Source organism: Megalobrama amblycephala, linkage group LG4 (genome assembly GCF_018812025.1).
Source record: "Megalobrama amblycephala isolate DHTTF-2021 linkage group LG4, ASM1881202v1, whole genome shotgun sequence".
Lineage (NCBI taxonomy): Eukaryota > Metazoa > Chordata > Actinopteri > Cypriniformes > Xenocyprididae > Megalobrama > Megalobrama amblycephala.
In genome coordinates this window covers 40,189,974-40,207,037 of record NC_063047.1, presented here as the reverse complement: position 1 = coordinate 40,207,037, position 17,064 = coordinate 40,189,974, and the positions used below count along the sequence as shown (strand labels likewise).

The 17,064-nt window shown below is 38.6% G+C and overlaps 2 protein-coding genes across 4 annotated transcripts in view; both read right to left on the bottom strand.

Moving 5' to 3' along the window:
* Nucleotides 1-4,501, bottom strand: part of apba1a (amyloid beta (A4) precursor protein-binding, family A, member 1a) — a 79,551-nt gene extending 75,050 nt beyond the window's left edge. For 2 of the 3 annotated variants that reach the window (XM_048189266.1, XM_048189268.1), the window contains exon 1: nt 3,675-4,501. The gene's annotated coding sequence lies outside the window, so the exon portion shown is untranslated. Of the gene's footprint in view, nt 1-816; nt 3,623-3,674 lie in introns of those variants that run through there. The other variant, XM_048189267.1, reaches the window with a different exon arrangement.
* Nucleotides 4,502-4,654: 153 nt separating this feature from the next.
* Nucleotides 4,655-15,521, bottom strand: ptar1 (protein prenyltransferase alpha subunit repeat containing 1). Its single transcript, XM_048189273.1, has 7 exons — nt 15,365-15,521; nt 14,392-14,561; nt 14,180-14,246; nt 13,496-13,600; nt 11,093-11,327; nt 9,471-9,760; nt 4,655-7,795 (listed from the first exon to the last, which is right to left on the bottom strand). The coding sequence occupies exons 1-7, from the start codon at nt 15,448-15,450 to the stop codon at nt 7,450-7,452; spliced, it is 1,299 nt and encodes a 432-aa protein (XP_048045230.1). The 5' UTR covers nt 15,451-15,521; the 3' UTR covers nt 4,655-7,449.
* Between the last annotated feature and the right edge of the window lie 1,543 nt (nt 15,522-17,064).

Below are 17,064 nucleotides of genomic sequence, written 5' to 3'. Positions count from 1 at the left end.
TGGGTATTAAAAATATCAAGTACTGTGGCATAGCATGGTACTTTGATAAACTGCATATAAATGGTACTGAAGTGTTTGGTACTGAAATATTTACATAAGGTTCTTGGATGAAATTTGAAGTATGGTACCACAGTACTTTTGATATATAACGTGTGATATTTATGATACTTTAATGTACTTTTTCAAAAAAACAAACAAACAAAAATTGTATCAACAGTACCACATACAAAAACACTCATGTCTTGATTTTTTTTTTTTTTTTTTTTTTTTTGCAAATGTAAATAAATACCCCAGTAGAGCAGTGCTCAGCAAATTTTACAGTCCAGAACATTATCACACACATATGACACAAAAAAATAGCCATTTTCACAAGATAGCCTACATGGTTTACAGCTGAGAAATGAACAGATGTCAGATCTTTCCTCTGGTGTTATTGCTGTTATTTGCTCAGTCATGGCTTGATACATGAGAGGGCTTTAAGAGTCTTCTGAGAACACTCCCATATCCACAGCTCCTCAAAACGAAGTATTTACACACACATTTATCATTGAGCAACACTTACTGACTTTCTGCACAATTTGCTATTATGTATTTGCAAAGGGCGGGTCATTACTGTTACCTACTCCATGCTCACTGACGTCCTTAAAAGCAGAGTACTGCGACATAAACCACGACAGTTTTTTCGTTTAAGGCATTAAAAGTAAACTAACCCGTCACAACTCATAAGACAAAGCATTTTAAAAGTTTAGTTAAAAATACTCCCTACCAATCAAAACATCAATGAAATGCGTAAACTGCGCGTTTTCGCAGCCCTACCTGCATAGACAGCAGCAGCAGCATCACTCGGAGAGAGTAAAGGTGTGATATTGCGGATGGATGTGGCACATAGGCTAACGTGAATATGTGCAGCGACGTCTAACGAAGGTTTTTCTTTATCAACCCAGTGCAAGCCCTGTCCTTGTCATTTCGCCTTCTTCTCAGTCAGTTTTCACGCGAGTGTTTTGCTCTCCCACCTGCACAGCATCCGACGCCGCGCAGTGAGTCTGCATCTAGGGCATGTATTTGGCAGGAAAGCAGGTTGGTAATGCCTACAGCGCAAGCGTATTCCGAGGACGCCATTCAACAGCAGAGCACTATTTTGCAGAAACGCCGAACCTCTGTGGACCACAGAGATAGAAGGCAGTGCGTTTACAATCACAGCGATACAGAGACTACAGTGAGTCATCAGTTGTGGCACTTAAACGTCTGTAACAGAGATTACGTGAAATCTGTGTCCAGCAAGGCTGATTCATTTTCACACTCCTCCTACACAAACACTCTCAATAAGTGGTGTGCTGTTCGTAAACTGGTGTTTTTAATCTATTAAAGTCACCATGAAATCAAAATGGACAATATGGAATTAACAGTATTTATTATAAATGATTTATCCGTGCAATTTATTTTAATTCATGTGCTCTCTTAATTTTTAATCAAAACAACTTCCACTGCCTTACATCTTCTATTCTCTGATGACGTGTTTACTGGCGCGAGGGCGGGACAGTAAGTTTTCCCCTCCAGCAACCTACCGCTCTCACAGTCAAATCGCATAATAACATAACAGAATAGCATACTGCTACTATTTCTGCAATATTTGCTCCATTTTTTTTTTAAGCATGTGACTGCATTACTGAATGAACACGCACTTAACAAGCGTTTTTTAGTATTAATGCGTCTCATTCTTGAAAGAGGTTCCGCAGGCTGACTAAACAGCAAACACTGAACGTTCCCCTAAGGTTAACATATGATTTCTATTTGGTTATTTATACGAACCAAAAATAGGAACTTTATCTGTAGGTTATTATTATTATTATTATTATTATTATTAAGGTATTTCAGTAGCAGGATGTGTCACAATCATTGGATTTAATTGTTCCCTTAATTCAAATCTCTGTATGCTGCCTGTGGATGTAACCCCTCCTGTTCGAACCGCCCGTTCTCAGAGGGACTCAAACTCGGAGCTGCTGGGCGCTGTAACAAGGAGGCTAAAGACCGTAGTCTCTAGCGTCAGTTGCTTGAGTGCCTCTTGAGATTAGGGGAGTGAGGTTTACACGCACAATGTCCGTTACACTCAACCCCTTAAGCCTTGCTCCGATCCGGGTCACGGCACCAATGTAACCCTCCTGTTGGAACCACCCGCTCTCAGTGGGACTCGAACCCAGGGTTGCTAGCGTGGGAGTTGGGCGCTCTAACAAGGAGGCTAAAGACCGCAGTCTCTAGCGTCAGTCGCTAGAGTGCCTCTTGAGATCAGGGGAGTGAGGTTTACACGCACAGTTCTTACCAGCCAATGTCCGTTACACTCACCCCCTTAAACCTTGCTCCCATCCGGGTCACGGCACCAATGTAACCCCTCCTGTTCAAATCACCCACTCTCAGCGGGACTCAAACCCAGGGCCGCTGGCATAGGAGTCGGACGATCTTACAAGGAAGCTAAAGACCGCAGTCTCTAGCGTCAGTCGCTAGAGCACCTCTTGAGATCAGGGGAGTGAAGTTTACACGCACAGTTCTTACCAGCCAATGTCCGTTACACTCACCCCCTTAAACCTTGCTCCCATCCGGGTCACGGCACCAATGTAACCACTCCTGTTCAAATCACCCGCTCTCAGCGGGACTCAAACCCAGGGCCGCTGGCATAGGAGTCGGGTGATCTTACAAGGAGGCTAAAGACCGCAGTCTCTAGCGTCAGTCGCTAGAGTGCCTCTTGAGATCAGGGGAGTGAAGTTTACACGCACAGTTCTTACCAGCCAATGTCCGTTACACTCACCCCCTAAAACCTTGCTCCCATCCTGGTCACGGCACCAATGTAACCCCTCCTGTTCAAATCACCTGCTCTCAGCGGGACTCAAACCCAGGGCCGCTGGCATAGGAGTCGGACGATCTTACAAGGAGGCTAAAGACCGCAGTCTCTAGCGTCAGTCGCTAGAGCACCTCTTGAGATCAAGAGAGTGCGGTTTACACGCACAGTTCTTTCTGGCCAACTTCCATTACACGGAGACAGCTTTTTTCAGCATTTGGAGGCAGCCAGTGTATTGAAACGAATCGATTGAATCAAAAGAATAAAACGAATGAGTGAATGATTAGTGACTCACTAATAGCACGCTCACTTGTTGCCACCTAGTGGTGTAATGATAACCTACAGGAAAAGACAGATATTTTAGGTGAATGGATTCAAGTCACCAGGATGAAATAAATAAAAATCAGCACTCAGTCATAAGCGCGTATGTTGACCCACAAGCATAACTTAGAAACTGAATTAGTTGGAGGCATTACTCTCTCCCCGCTAATGAGGATGAGATTGTTTGCATGACAAAACCGATTTCGTATTGGATAACTAGTATACAACTTCACAGTTTAGGCCCTCGCATTTCTTTTGTATTGGTAACTGGGTGTAATGCAGTGCTTTCCACACCAATGAAACATCCTTCCTAGTGTAAGCAAACACTGTTCAACCTGTCATCAGCAGGGAAAGCGACATCGCAACAGGCACTCTGACCGAACCTCATCATTAAACGAATGTCACTTAAGTACAATGATTTTTTTTTCATTACATGGTTCCTGTTTTAATTTAAAAAACAGCTTCCGCGACAAACAATGATTAATTCATAGCGCGTAAAATGAAATGTCGAGTCGTATCTCACCTGTGCCTTTACTGCAGTTTCCAGCGATCTAACGGTCCTCCGAAATGTGTCTGAATCCACCATCTTCATCGCCTGCCTGCCTGCCTTTCACTCAGTCTATGGGCAAGCCCGACTCCTCCCATCAGAGACCTGCTAATCAAACACCACCAAACGCTGCCTAATTTCTCAATGAACGAGCTGCAGCTCTCGGCAAAACATCCGAGCAAGAGGTACGTGTGCATGTAATACTGCAGTCTTGAAGTTAGTCAGAAATTACTTAAACTAAATGGGAATAAAAGCCATTTCAGTGGCACGAAATGAAACAAGTACACTGGTTACAAAATGCCTGTCCAGCCCTCCCACTCAAGAAAGCTACAAATATAGGATAAAAACAGGAAGCAAGTAATATTTAGCCTACTACTGGTAGTTTTTTTATTTAAACTTCTCGTGGCTGTCAATAAGTTTGAGGTCAGTATAATTTTATTTATTTATTTATTTATTTTGACAAAAGTGACAAATACTTTGGTACAAACATTGCATTTTTTTTCCTTTTCATCAAAGAATCTTGGAGAAAAATATTACGGTTTACACAAAAAACATTAAGCGGCACAACTGTTTTCAACATTTATGTTAATAAGAAATGTTTTCACCAAATCACCATATTAGAATGATTTCTGAAAGATCACGTGACACTGAAGACTGGAGAAATGATGAAAATTAGCTTTGCCATCAGAGGAATAAATTACATTTAATATATATGTTTTCTGATCAATTAAATAGCTTGTTGAGCACAAGAGTCTTCTCTCAAAAACATTTAAAAAAAAATTGTACTGAGTCTGACCCCAAACTTTTTGCCCCCGACAAGGTCTTTGTTTAGACCCCATGACTGTTACCCACCTTTGTTTACAAAATCCCCCATGTATTAGACTAAACACGTGACATGATTAAAAAAATAACTTAACAAAATGGTCATGAATTCAAAATAATAGGAAATAAAAATGTGAGATGGACCTCTTCAGAGTATCTTTATTTAATGTGGTAGGCAACTGACAAAACTACTACATTTCAATACATTTTTAATACAAATAAATATAAAATACATAATGGATGAGATGCTATAAATGTTGGTTATCGTGGCTGTAAAAACCTACAGTACCTTATCAGCTTATCAGACAACACACAAAGAAAATACAAAACCTTAGGCTACATTTTTTCTTTGTAAAGCTAAACAAACTCTGTGATGCTTCTGCATAGTTGTACCAGTAATTTAAGATCTCGGTTTAAGCAAATGATATTGTACAACAATGAAAATTGACATGACACAACTGGAAATACTATGTGCGTCCTCAATGTAATTCACATTAATGTACACCCCTTTAAAACATCTAAGGTTATGTAGGCCTATTTCTGAAGCTGCTTAGGAAAGAAACAGGGAAGACCTGAACAGATATAAAGACAAATATTGTTTTTAACAATATAACTAGTAAGACTGTCCATTAAGGGTTTAAGTTGGTAGGCAATACATTTGAAAATAACTTACAGCCTTATTTATTACAAATAGCTAATTCTTAATTGCTGTGGGAGCCAAAAATCAATGTGATGTTTTCCCTCTCTGCATGTATGGGCAATGAAAGTAAAGGTAATAAAATGTAATCAAATACAACAACAATGTGATCCCAATACAACAGTATACACATAACGTGCATGCAAAAAAAACCACAGATCCACGTGACTCAATGACTTATGGTTCAGGTTATGGCATTAACAACTAATTTTATCTATGCAAACCTATAGCAAAGTGACCAAAAGATCTTAAAAGAACAAATATAAAAGGCATCTGTTGCTGAAAATGAAACATTCATATAGGACTCTATTAGGAGTTTGTTTAACAGCAGGTGTAGGGAGAGGAGAAAATAAAAAGTGACGCTAAAACCTTACAATAATATCTAAAACAAGCACCTGCGCACACATCTGTACTTCTAGAGAGTGATAAATGATCAAAAGCTGTCAGTGTAGTTATACAGAGGAATGGTGTGGAGGAAAAGCTGGTTTTATTTATGAGGGGAACCTTTCAGAATTCTGTGACAGATAATCTGGGAATTTCGCTGCTGCAGCTCAAAAATCTAAAAAAAGTGTCAGGGTACAAGGCATGCAGGAATGGAGAAAACCACTCTGACATGGTCATGGATCGAGTCTGAGAGTCAGTCTAGAAATTATACAACTCAAACATTTTCATAATTCTACCTTTTGTGCAACTGTGCAAAAAAAAAAAAAAAAAAAATGAAGAGGAAGAACAATAATAGACTTTGATGAAGTGAAACTTACAGATATGCTGAAAAAATGGTTTCATATAAGCTTTGCTAGAATTCTAAAATGAATTCACTTAAGTATAGTTTTGAATATGTAGAAAAGGCATTGTCCTGATTTAAAAGCGATATATTATAAAGTCTATTCAGATTTTCACAACCTCTAATTAAGCTGTGAATGAATTAAGTTGTCAATGCAAGAATGAGCCTGTGAAACTTCAAAGTTTATTACAAGTGTAATAATTACTGAGTAACAGTGAGTCAACGATAACTGTCTAATAGCTTATTAGCTTTAATAATAAATCATTACATAAGTGAAGCTAACAACATTTCACTTTTCATATTTGCATAAATATACTTTAAGTTCAAAATAGTGTTAAACAAAAAGCAGCATTTGTAAACCCAGGCCCTTCTCCCCAGTGCAGAGAATAAGCACCATTCTGCACCAACATGGCAGCTTGTTATTTCTGCAGCCACGTTTGGGCCAAGCTGAGAAAAAACTATTCCTACTTCTGCAATTCCCTTTCATCATGAAAACCCATGCATCTGTGAGACCGCCTGGATGAACTAGAACCCAAAACTTGTGCTTAAATGCTGAGACTAGTCCAACATGACAACGTCGCCTTAGTTATTCTGATGAGTGAAGATGATGTGCTTCAGGAGCATTTACGAACGCCCAAGAATCATCTGCATGAACCGAAGAAACGCTGCAACAGATATGTCATATAATACAAAAACTCCCCTGAATGAGGTCAGCGCCTAGAAATTCTGTCAATTTCATGTGCATTAATCTGTTTTATTGACTTAAGATTATTAAATCGTATGAAAATGTCTGTCTTTAGCCCTAATAATTCATATCAAATGGCTCCAGGAATCTTTGAATTCAATGATTGTGCTCACGTTACTGATTGTAGCAAAACGTCAGGATATTCTTTGAAAAATGTTCATGCTACAGTACAAAAGTTCAAAGAGGAGCAGTAGATGGGATTTAGAGCCAGTCTGCCCCCAATTAAACAAAAGAGGGAAACTGGGTCAGAATCACTTTGGGCTCTAAGTGTTCCCTTCAAGTCTGCACCACAGTGTGCGTTTAAGACTCCCGACAGGAATCATGAAACTGCAGACAGAATGATGAGAGCACACTGTAATTGATTTGTGGTGGAAGACTTTAAACAACATAAAAACAAACAAAACTATATGAAAAAAAAAACTACAATTGTAGCTTTTGATAGAGAATAGAAGGACTGTACACTGAAAACAGACCTGAGATATCCAGTACCTGAACTAAAGCAGCTGAAAAAGACCAGACTTACACTGTTGAGACAGGTCATGGGTTTTCATCATGAGTGGGAATTTGCTCCGGCAGAGCATCTCTGACAAACCGGCCGAGCAGTCCAGCCGTTTTCAGAGAACTGGGTGTGGGCGGTCGGAGCCAGAAATAAGTTGACCTATCACAGCTCTCCCACACTGTGGTGGGCGGAGTGTTTCTCACGCTACTGACCTATAACAGAGTCCAGCCACTTTCTGTAGGCAATGGCAAAGCGGCTTTGCTCAGGGCTCCTGCAGCCTGTGAGGATTCTAGAGACAAACGTGTGCTCGGAGGGAAGTCCGGGGTGGGGAAGCAGGGGTCCCCGCTTTAGTCGCTTGGTGTCCTGTGTGTAGCTTCCATGTTTGCTCCCATCCAGAACACAGTCAACGTCCATGGCCTGGGAGGCGCTGCCGTCGTCACAGGGCTCCTCGCTGAGGAGGACATCGGTGTGGGTGAGAGGCGGAGACTGCGATCCTGCCCGCCGGATGTGCTCCCTCTGCCACTGGTGCCATAGGTAAAAGACATGTCGCCTGTTGGAGAAGCCTGGTTTTGAGTTTGTTCAAAAACCACATACCTGTTTACTATACAACAAAATGCTCTTTATGTTATAGGTATGGTGGGTCTGTCACAGAGAAAATATAATGCTCAATGTTAGAATGGCAAAATAAATAAGCTTATCAACTTTTAAAAAAGGAGGAAAAAAACATTTCCTTTGTCGCTGATGTCATATCTTCAAAAACCACAAACAACACTATCCAAAGTAAAAGAAAATACATCACAGACTACATTACATACAGTTTTACTTGCAACAGAGATGAGCATTGTGGCGTCTATCTCATTGATATGTTTATGCATTTAATGGCCGTTCGACTCTACTGATAACCACTACTTTTCCTTGAGAAACAAGAAAACTTTGGTATAATTCTGATTCTGAATTGCTGAACATGAAATTTGTCTTGATCTGAGAGCTGTTATTTTATAATATTTACAAATATTTTCACTTTAAAATAAATAAATAAATACATACATGGTTTACAAATCCAAAACTATAAAATGGAAAAGAAAATATAGAAAAAAAAAAAAAAAAAAAAAAAAAAAAAAAAGAACAAATAAACGCTTATTAAGCGTCAAGAATACTTTTTGTGAGCAAAAACAAAACGACTTTATTCAACTATATCTTCTGTGTCATTCTTGTACGCCGTTTAGGTACAGCGCTTCCAGGTTCTACGTCAGAACGCCGGCTCATTATTAGCTGGCAACCTGTGTCAGCATCACATGCATGCGTCGTGCTGCTCACGTGAACAGTGTCGACCGATAAGGAGTTGGCGTTCTGATGTAGAACCTGGAAGCACTGAAGGTAAATAACCTAAATTATTGTTGCATGAAGTCATTATTTTTTTTGTTTTTGTGCACAAAAAGTATTCTTGTTGCTTCATAACATTAAAGGGATAGTTCACCCAAAAATGAAAATTCTGTCATTTACTCCCCCTCAAGTAGTTCCAAACCTGTATACATTTCTTTGTTCTGCTAAATACAAGAGAAGATATTTGGAGGAATATTAGTAACCAAACAGATCTCACCCCCCATTTACTACCATAGTAGGAAAAATAAATACAAATATCTTCCTTTGTGTTCAGCAGAACAAATAAATTCATAAAGTTCACAACAATGATGATAATTTTCATTTTTGTGTGAACTATCCCTTTAATGCCTCATGTTTCATAAGGTTTAAGCATTAAGTGGTGTGAAATGTTGCACAAACAATTTCTCATCTTTTTAAACTAACAGCAGACCTTTAAATTAAATAGATCTGTTGCCATGATGCACTTTCGGGGGAAAACACAAGGTAAAGATATATAAACACCATTCACTGAGCAGCTGCTCCTTGCCTCAGCCACTAGGGACGAGGCTCGGAAGGGGAAAAACTGAAAGAGCTAGAAAAGGAGATCTAGCAAACTGCTTGACTCTCCCTCTGTGAGCTACAACTCTGCAGCAAAAGACCATCCATCATTTTATAACAGTAAGCCATAAACACATCAGGCCAGACCAGCTGAGGGCCAAGGACAGACTTCTGGCAAACAAAGTCACTGTATTCACACTAAGACTTGTGGAAGCACAGTCTGATGTTGACTGATTGCACGACTACTATCAATCAGCACAGCAAGACCTGGAGATCTGTTACTGGCTTTGTCTGATCACTCTCACCTGTGGCACCACAGCGTCTCGTGGCCCGGATATGACTCGATGAGATCAGTGCAGAACTCCATCTCCTGATGGAAGAGCTGAGGGATGACGTCATTACGGTGATTGTCATCAGACGCTCCGGCCGTGCTCTCTCCGTTAGGCTGCTGGGTGGCGTGGAGGTCCCGCTCTCCAGCCTGGCTAAGCTCCCTGGCCAGAGCTTTGAGCAGGTGCTGACGGTAGTGGAAGCCGCTGTGATCCGACACGTGCATGGACACCCAGAGTCGGGTGGAGGACAGCTCATCATGCAGAACCTGGAGCAGAAATTATTATCTTTATTTAACATAATCATGCTTCAGGTTGTTACAACTGAATTTTATGTTAAAGGCTCAATGAAGTGCCTTGGAACGCATAGCATTATTCAAAGTGTTGAGGTAATTTCCACTGAAACAGGTAGACAGGGCGGGACATAATTGAACAGTCCCTCCCCTTTTTTGAAATAGCCGGTAGCATTTTGTTTACATCACAGCTCGGCCAGAGCCGTTGAGCTCGGTAAAGCTTTATTTTATTTCTGATCTCTAACCATTTCTCCTCCCAATCCCCTCCATATCGCTTTAAAATATAGCAGAATTCAAATGTGTCCGATATGTTATCAAAACACAAAAAAACCCCACTAAAATTAAATCAATAGTTTTTAAGGCTACAAGTGAATTTATGGATCACAAAAATATAATGTACAGTATAAATAATGAATACTCATTTTGAGATTTGCTAAAGATTACATAAGTGTTGTTAAATTATTAATGCTTATAAAGATTAAAAGTGAGTGTTAGATGACAGAAATGGTGATCTAAAGATAAAAATAAAGGATCTGAGCATGCATAATTAAATATCCAATATCAGCCGATAACCGAGAAAGTATTTTAACATCATAAATGTTATTACATCATGATTTTATTTAGGTTGTAACTCAGTAAAGAATGTACTACAAGAGATCTAGGATGGAAATTCAGACTAAGAAAAACAGTTCCAAACAAGACATGCAGAAATGTAAGACGACAGCCGCATAACCCAATTACTCCTGAAATAGCATATGAATGGCTCAGACTGGTTCAAGTCTGTTTAGTCCTGGATCATTAAATCTACAGGCTCATCCTTTTTATATGAGGGCCTTTTGCTTGGATTGAGCCCTATAACATTTGCCTAATTTCGTATCCAATTAAGAAAGGATAAGCACACATCAAAGGTCTGGCACTTAGTGACCTCCTAAGAGCCAATAAGCTCTCCTGACTAACAGCACTCAGCTCTCTCTGAAAAAAATTAAAAATAAAAATTAAAGCTAAAAAGAGAGAAAACTGTGGCATCTGTAATCAGGTCTCTTCCCAAGTTAATTCAAGTGGAAAAGAAAGGTATCAAGATCATCAAATGCTCAGGTAGATTTATCAACCTCATAAATAACCATGTCATGTTGCTTTCCTTGTAACACAACTGATAATGTGTCAGTGTGATCCATCATTCCTTAAGGTAATCCAAGACTAATCTAATCTTTGAGAAGTACGCAAACAAAGCAACATCTAACAGACACACGTTTTCAGTCATTTTGATGAATTACACAGACGTATTCGCAGTGGACTGAAACGGCCTACCTTCAGATTGCCTTTAGCCATGTTTTGCAATACCCAGATGCGATGGGACCAGGCATTGTAGTTGCTGGGGTAACGGCCTGCTGCATCTGTACAGACCCTCATCTCCTCCTGCAAGACTCTCTGCAACCGCTCGCACTGTCTCCTCCTCACAGCGTCTCCTCTGGGTTCAGCCTGATCCTTCAGTTCTTGTCCAGAGGAAGAGCACTCCTTCTGTAGCCGCTGCAACACCCAGCGCCTGTGCCCACAACACAAACAAATTCAGCAAACTAATCATAAGCATATGTCTGGATGCACAAGAAATGTAACACGCTTATGGTTTTATTTATTAGGAAATGCCAAGACAATAAAAAAATAAAATAAAAATTCTCTTTGATAACAGTTCTAATTTGGCCCAGATTATCTCAGCACCCTGACATCGTGTCTACACCGGACACGAGCGGTGCGACAAAAGACAATAGAACCAGTTATAATCAGTGATATTGTCCACACTGGATGCGGCGTGACGCGAGCGACAAATCTCTTAAAGTAAACTGATGCCTCGTTCTATTTATGACGTACTGACATGAAGGACAAATGCTCTACAATGGGCGCTTTTTGTCACATCCAGTGTAGAAAGCCTTTAGCTGTTGCGATGTGAGCGACAATGGCCGCGTCTGGTGTAGACAGTGTGAGGCTCCTAAGCATCCTGGGGGATCTGACGACTCAATATTATCTGCAGACTAGTGTTTTCAAAAGTACCGACTTTTGGTCCTGAAATTTTAAAAGTGTGACGATACCAATATTTTCCTCTAGCCGTTTGAACGCTGTTGAACAAATTCTTACACACCATTGTGTTCATGCGCTCAACAGATATGTCTCTGATTGGCCACGTGCTCTCGGAATTATCGTAGTTTCCTAGGTAAAAATTGCACATGAATGCCCCCTCATATCGAAACTTCAATGCGATAAGCTCGTAATCACGACTTCAATAGTGGTAATTATCAAATTTCCAAGTGCATATGAAGGCAGCATAAATAGATATCTTTGATGCTCTCCACTGAGTGCTTACACAGATACACACTGGAGCATTTAAAAGCAAGCATCTATCAGCAGATCCATCTATCAGCAGATATATGAGGGATCCGCTGATAGACACCTGCTTTCAAACGCTCCCATGTGCATCTGTAAGCGCTCGATGAAGAGTGTCACAGATGTCTATTTACAACATGTTTTTGAAGTGTTGATCATTGTAGCCTACCACAGACGTATCTGTTGAGCGCGTGAATAAAATGGCCAATCAGAAGTATTTAAGAATCCGTTCAAGAACGCTCAAAATGCTAGAGGGAAATGCTGGTATTGTCACATTTTTAAAATTTCAGTACCGAATTGGTACTAAAGTTGGTACTTTTGTAAACCCTACTGCAGATAATAACCTGATCCAAACTGACAAAGTGAATTGTAAAAATCTGAATTTAAGTACTTTTTTTTTTTTTTAAGTAAGCAAAATATCTGACAGCTCCGATGTGTCCTGCAGGTACATATAAGTTCTAGGTCTTGTCAGTTTCACAAGCTACGGGTATTTATTAGTCTTCCAGGGATCCACATAAAGTGGTTTGCCCTTGTCCTTGCAGTAGTGACGAAATTCTGCTTCAGTCGGTGCCATTGTTGACATGTTGCAAGAGGTCTGCAATTGCAGACTGTTTCATTTCATGGTCCCCTGGCCACTGCTTTCGTTTCAGCTAGTTTGAGAGCAAAGTCTCTTACACATAAATTCAACCAAATGAAAGCAGAGCACATTTTCCGGTACAGTGCATCAAACTATTCCATTATTAATTCCTTAATGCTTAATTTATTATTAGTTTTTTTATATTTACATATACATATATATATATTTACATATACATATATATATATATATATATATATATATATATATATATATATATATATATATATATATATATATATATATATATATATATATACACATACATACATACACACACTATTTGAAAATTCTGACTCATCTAATCTAAAGGTCAACTCAAAGTAAATAGGACACTTAAAGTGTGCAGAATGCAGCACTTCCATAATGTGTCATATTTAATATTTTAAAAGACCTCATGTAACTATACACTAAAAGCAGAACATCTTGGAGCCACACAATAAACCCTCAGTGCACTAAAGCAGGTGACTTCACTGAATTTCATATTTATGCTATATTTATTCATAGTTACAAAAACTACATTTTGTTAACATTTGTAAGACATAGATGCCCAAACATTTTATTTTATATATATATATATATATTTTTTTACATCATCAAATTTTCATATTCTCTACAACAAAGCGAAATTATAAATGAATATAAATAGAACAGAAAGATAAATGAAATTCATGGCAACATTTTTTAAATCCTCTAACCTGTGTATCCATGTCTCTGGGCTTTTAGGATGTTTAGATAGTGCTAGTTTGCCCAGGTAAAGGTCCTTCTCTGGGTTTAACACGCCACACTGGAGGAGCTCTTTCCTACAAAACATACAAGTTCATCAATACCCAGATGAATTCACAAAGACATGCAAATCAAAACAACCATTAAAAAAAAAAAAAAAAAAAAAAAAAAAAAAAAAGGTACAGCACCACCTTCTGGACGATATGTTTCTTCCATGCAACATTAGCTTAAAGACACTCGGCCAAGATTTCTATGCAAAAATCCAAGTAAATAATACTAAAGCTGAAATTCTTAAACCAGGCATGCGTTAAATATCCATATAGTGTTTCCTGTACAAAACTAAATGTTACCAAAGAAAAAGCAGTGAATTTGTGGAAATAATTTCTCCCCATCTCTGAAATTACGAAAAAGTCACATTTACAGTTCAATGTAGCAGCAGTCTTTTGATGTCCCAAATTAGACAGAACTTTCTAAAAATAGCAACAATGACACATTCAGTGCGATAAAATGACACTGAATCCTGAACATCAATAGAGAGAATTTCTAAAGAAATACCATAGATGTGCATATAATCATTCAGAAAATATATTAAGGGTTAGTTTGGTAGTGTTTTTTTTCTTCAGGTAACACAAACATGAAATACAATGAAAATGTACCTGACATTCCACGCAGTGGTAAAATCTGGGTTTAAGAGAAGCAATGTGCAGGTTATATCTACCAGTGCTTGAAGAGAAGGAGAAAGAAATCAGTTTTTCAGCAACGCTGGCTGGTCTGAACTGTTGTAGGAACAGCCATCTTTTAATAAAGACTAAGGTCACAGCAATGTGAGCCGGCTGACATAATCTAACACAATAAACCTTTGTCCTACCTTCCCGGTCGAGCCACTGCTTTCTCTGCCTGTAGAGCAGGAGTTTATTATGCACATAGGGCAGCAGAAACTTGACACACCAGCTCTCCACTCCCAGCTTATTCTCCACCAGGACGATGGGGCTTCTGTTGTATCGGGCTTCGGGGCACGGAATGAGGCCAATTTCATCACTGTGAAGATATTTTAAAAGATAAAAGAAGAACACGTCACACAAGGCTATTTTAAGAAACTCTACTAAATACCAAGGAGCTGAAGGCAAACAGCAATGCATAAAGCACCAAACATCTCAGCTGACACCGAGTCATTACAGATGTAGCTCTGGCAGAGAAACAAGAGTGTCATAAGAGAAGGGTGAGATAAAACCACTGGGACAGGGCACTGACCTTCAAATATAGAACAAACAGACCCAGCACACAGATAAATAACAACTGCACTGAAGGCAACATTTAAAAAGACAGACGGTCAGATATGTCTCATATGTGGACAAAAGTGTGGTTTTGGATACATAAGAGCCACAATGATGAAACCATTGAATCTTTCACTACAAATAACAGTAAAAAAAACGGAAATGGGTAACGTAAAATGTTTTAAAGCTCGTTACGCCCTCCAGTTACTGACCAGCGTGTAACTGATAGAAACAACCAAAGTACTAGCTACAACATGACAAGCATGCACACTTCGCGTTTCACTCAGAAAAAAACTTTCTGGGTCTGAACGGAGCAGTTAAAGAGATAACCCAGACACATTTCACACGACCTGGTCTAAAATTGAGGCTTGGTGAGCTGAGCTCTACATGCTGCTGGCCTGCGCCGGGCGCCAGCGGGTTAGAGCTGGTTAGCCAGCCACTGCCTGCGCAAGTTACACAGGCTGCTGCACTATGTTCTCCCTGCGGCTGAGCGCGAGGCTCCAAACCACCGTAAGAATTAAACTAGACGACCGCGTGATAAACAACAATGCGACTTCACATACGTACATGTTCGGGTTTCTTTTAAAGGCGTTATTGATATCTTTCACAACTCTCTGGACCAAGACATCCACCTCCTCTTCCGACTCAGCCATTTTCAGAGCTCGAGTGACGTCAACGCGGGTGACTCAACCTCATCCGGGACATTTCCCAGTCAGTGCTAGAGAGGTTACCTTAGTAACCATAAAGCGGTCATAGTTACTATGCAAAATTAGAAAATTATCTGGCTTTGTCATAATACAGAATTTAAAATTTAAATCTATCTTGTTACAACAAGAATGCTGAGCGTACGCGCAGAGGCATTTGATTGTGAAATGTGGATTTATTCGTAAAATATGGCAAGCCGTTTGACATATTCATTCTAAGGATACGAAATGCTAATTTTTGATATCAAGAATTACATTTCTACTCTACTAGTATTCTTGATATCTATAATTGTATTTTCACTAGTGAAATGTCACCATAGGCTGTCATTCAAATGCAATTGTTGATATCAAGAACTGATTTCTTCAGTTTAAATTCCAGTTTCACATATCAGAAATACAATTCTTACTAGTAAAAATCATAATTTTTGATATCATTAATTACTTTGTAATTAGTAAAAATATATATTCTTCATATCAACAATTGCATTAAAACAAGTAACGTGATTGTTACAAGTAAGAAAGCAATTTTAGATATCTGAAATGATCAGAAATACATTTTCAGATGTCAAAAAATTACATTTTTACTATAGCAATTCAATTGTTGATATCAAGAACTGACGTTTCAACTAGTGCCAATTAAATTCTTGATATCAAAAATTTGCATTTTTACTAGTAACAATGTAATTATTGATAGCAAAAATTATGATTTTTACTAGTAAGAATTGTATTTATGTGAAATTGGAATTTTAACTAGTAAGAAATCAATTCTTGATATCAATAGGCCTAGTGAAAATCCAATTACAGATATCAAGAATTCTAGCTTTTAATAGTGGAAATTAGCATTTTAACTGGTGAAAATTAAATTGTTGATATCAAGAACTGAATTGTTGATATCAAAAATTCATATCCGGAGAATGAATAAAAGTCAAAACAGCTTGCCATAGTAAAAGTCTTTTATGATGCAAGCATTGAGAAAATGACAAGACAGGAACCTGTGACTCACGGAAAGAACAAACAAAGTCGCCATTTAAGTATTTTTTTTCTTTTCCATCCAAATCAAAAACCAAATAAAATATGAAATTTAATTTATTATGCCTTCTAATCGAGACAAAGTCAAAGTCATGATATATCAGGCCATACAGAGAGAACAAGCCAAATGGTAGGTTAAACTAATACTGATTTGGTAATAAAAATAATAGGCTCTTTTATTTATAGTAATATAGAAAACACTTATGATTTCTTTCTTCAATAACTTGAAATAATCACTATATTATATTTTATTATTATATTAAACTTTTAAGACTGCTTCACACCTCATCCCCACAAACTGTTGGATTTAGAATCAGTACATTACACACTAACTTACCCATTTTACCTACATATGCGTGTTGTTATTAGGTACCAGACTGATGTTACAGCGAATACCAGTAGAGGGAGACATGTGGTTTTTGGTCTGGGTCTGGTGTGTTGAGATGGTAATCTGGAACAGAACTGAATTACTCTTGACTGTGTATTTCATCATGACAGTTTGTGTTCAGCAGATGAGTAGTACTTGATATGACA

Excerpts from the sequence above, each read along its gene's own strand:
- ptar1 (XM_048189273.1), bottom strand. The coding sequence starts at position 15,450 with ATGGCTGAGTCGGAAGAGGAGGTGGATGTCTTGGTCCAGAGAGTTGTG. Across the intron at positions 14,562-15,364 it reads TTTAAAAGAAACCCGAACAT|TGATGAAATTGGCCTCATTC; the intron begins GTACGTATGTGA and ends ATATCTTCACAG. Across the intron at positions 11,328-13,495 it reads CCAGAGACATGGATACACAG|GCGCTGGGTGTTGCAGCGGC; the intron begins GTTAGAGGATTT and ends TTGTGGGCACAG.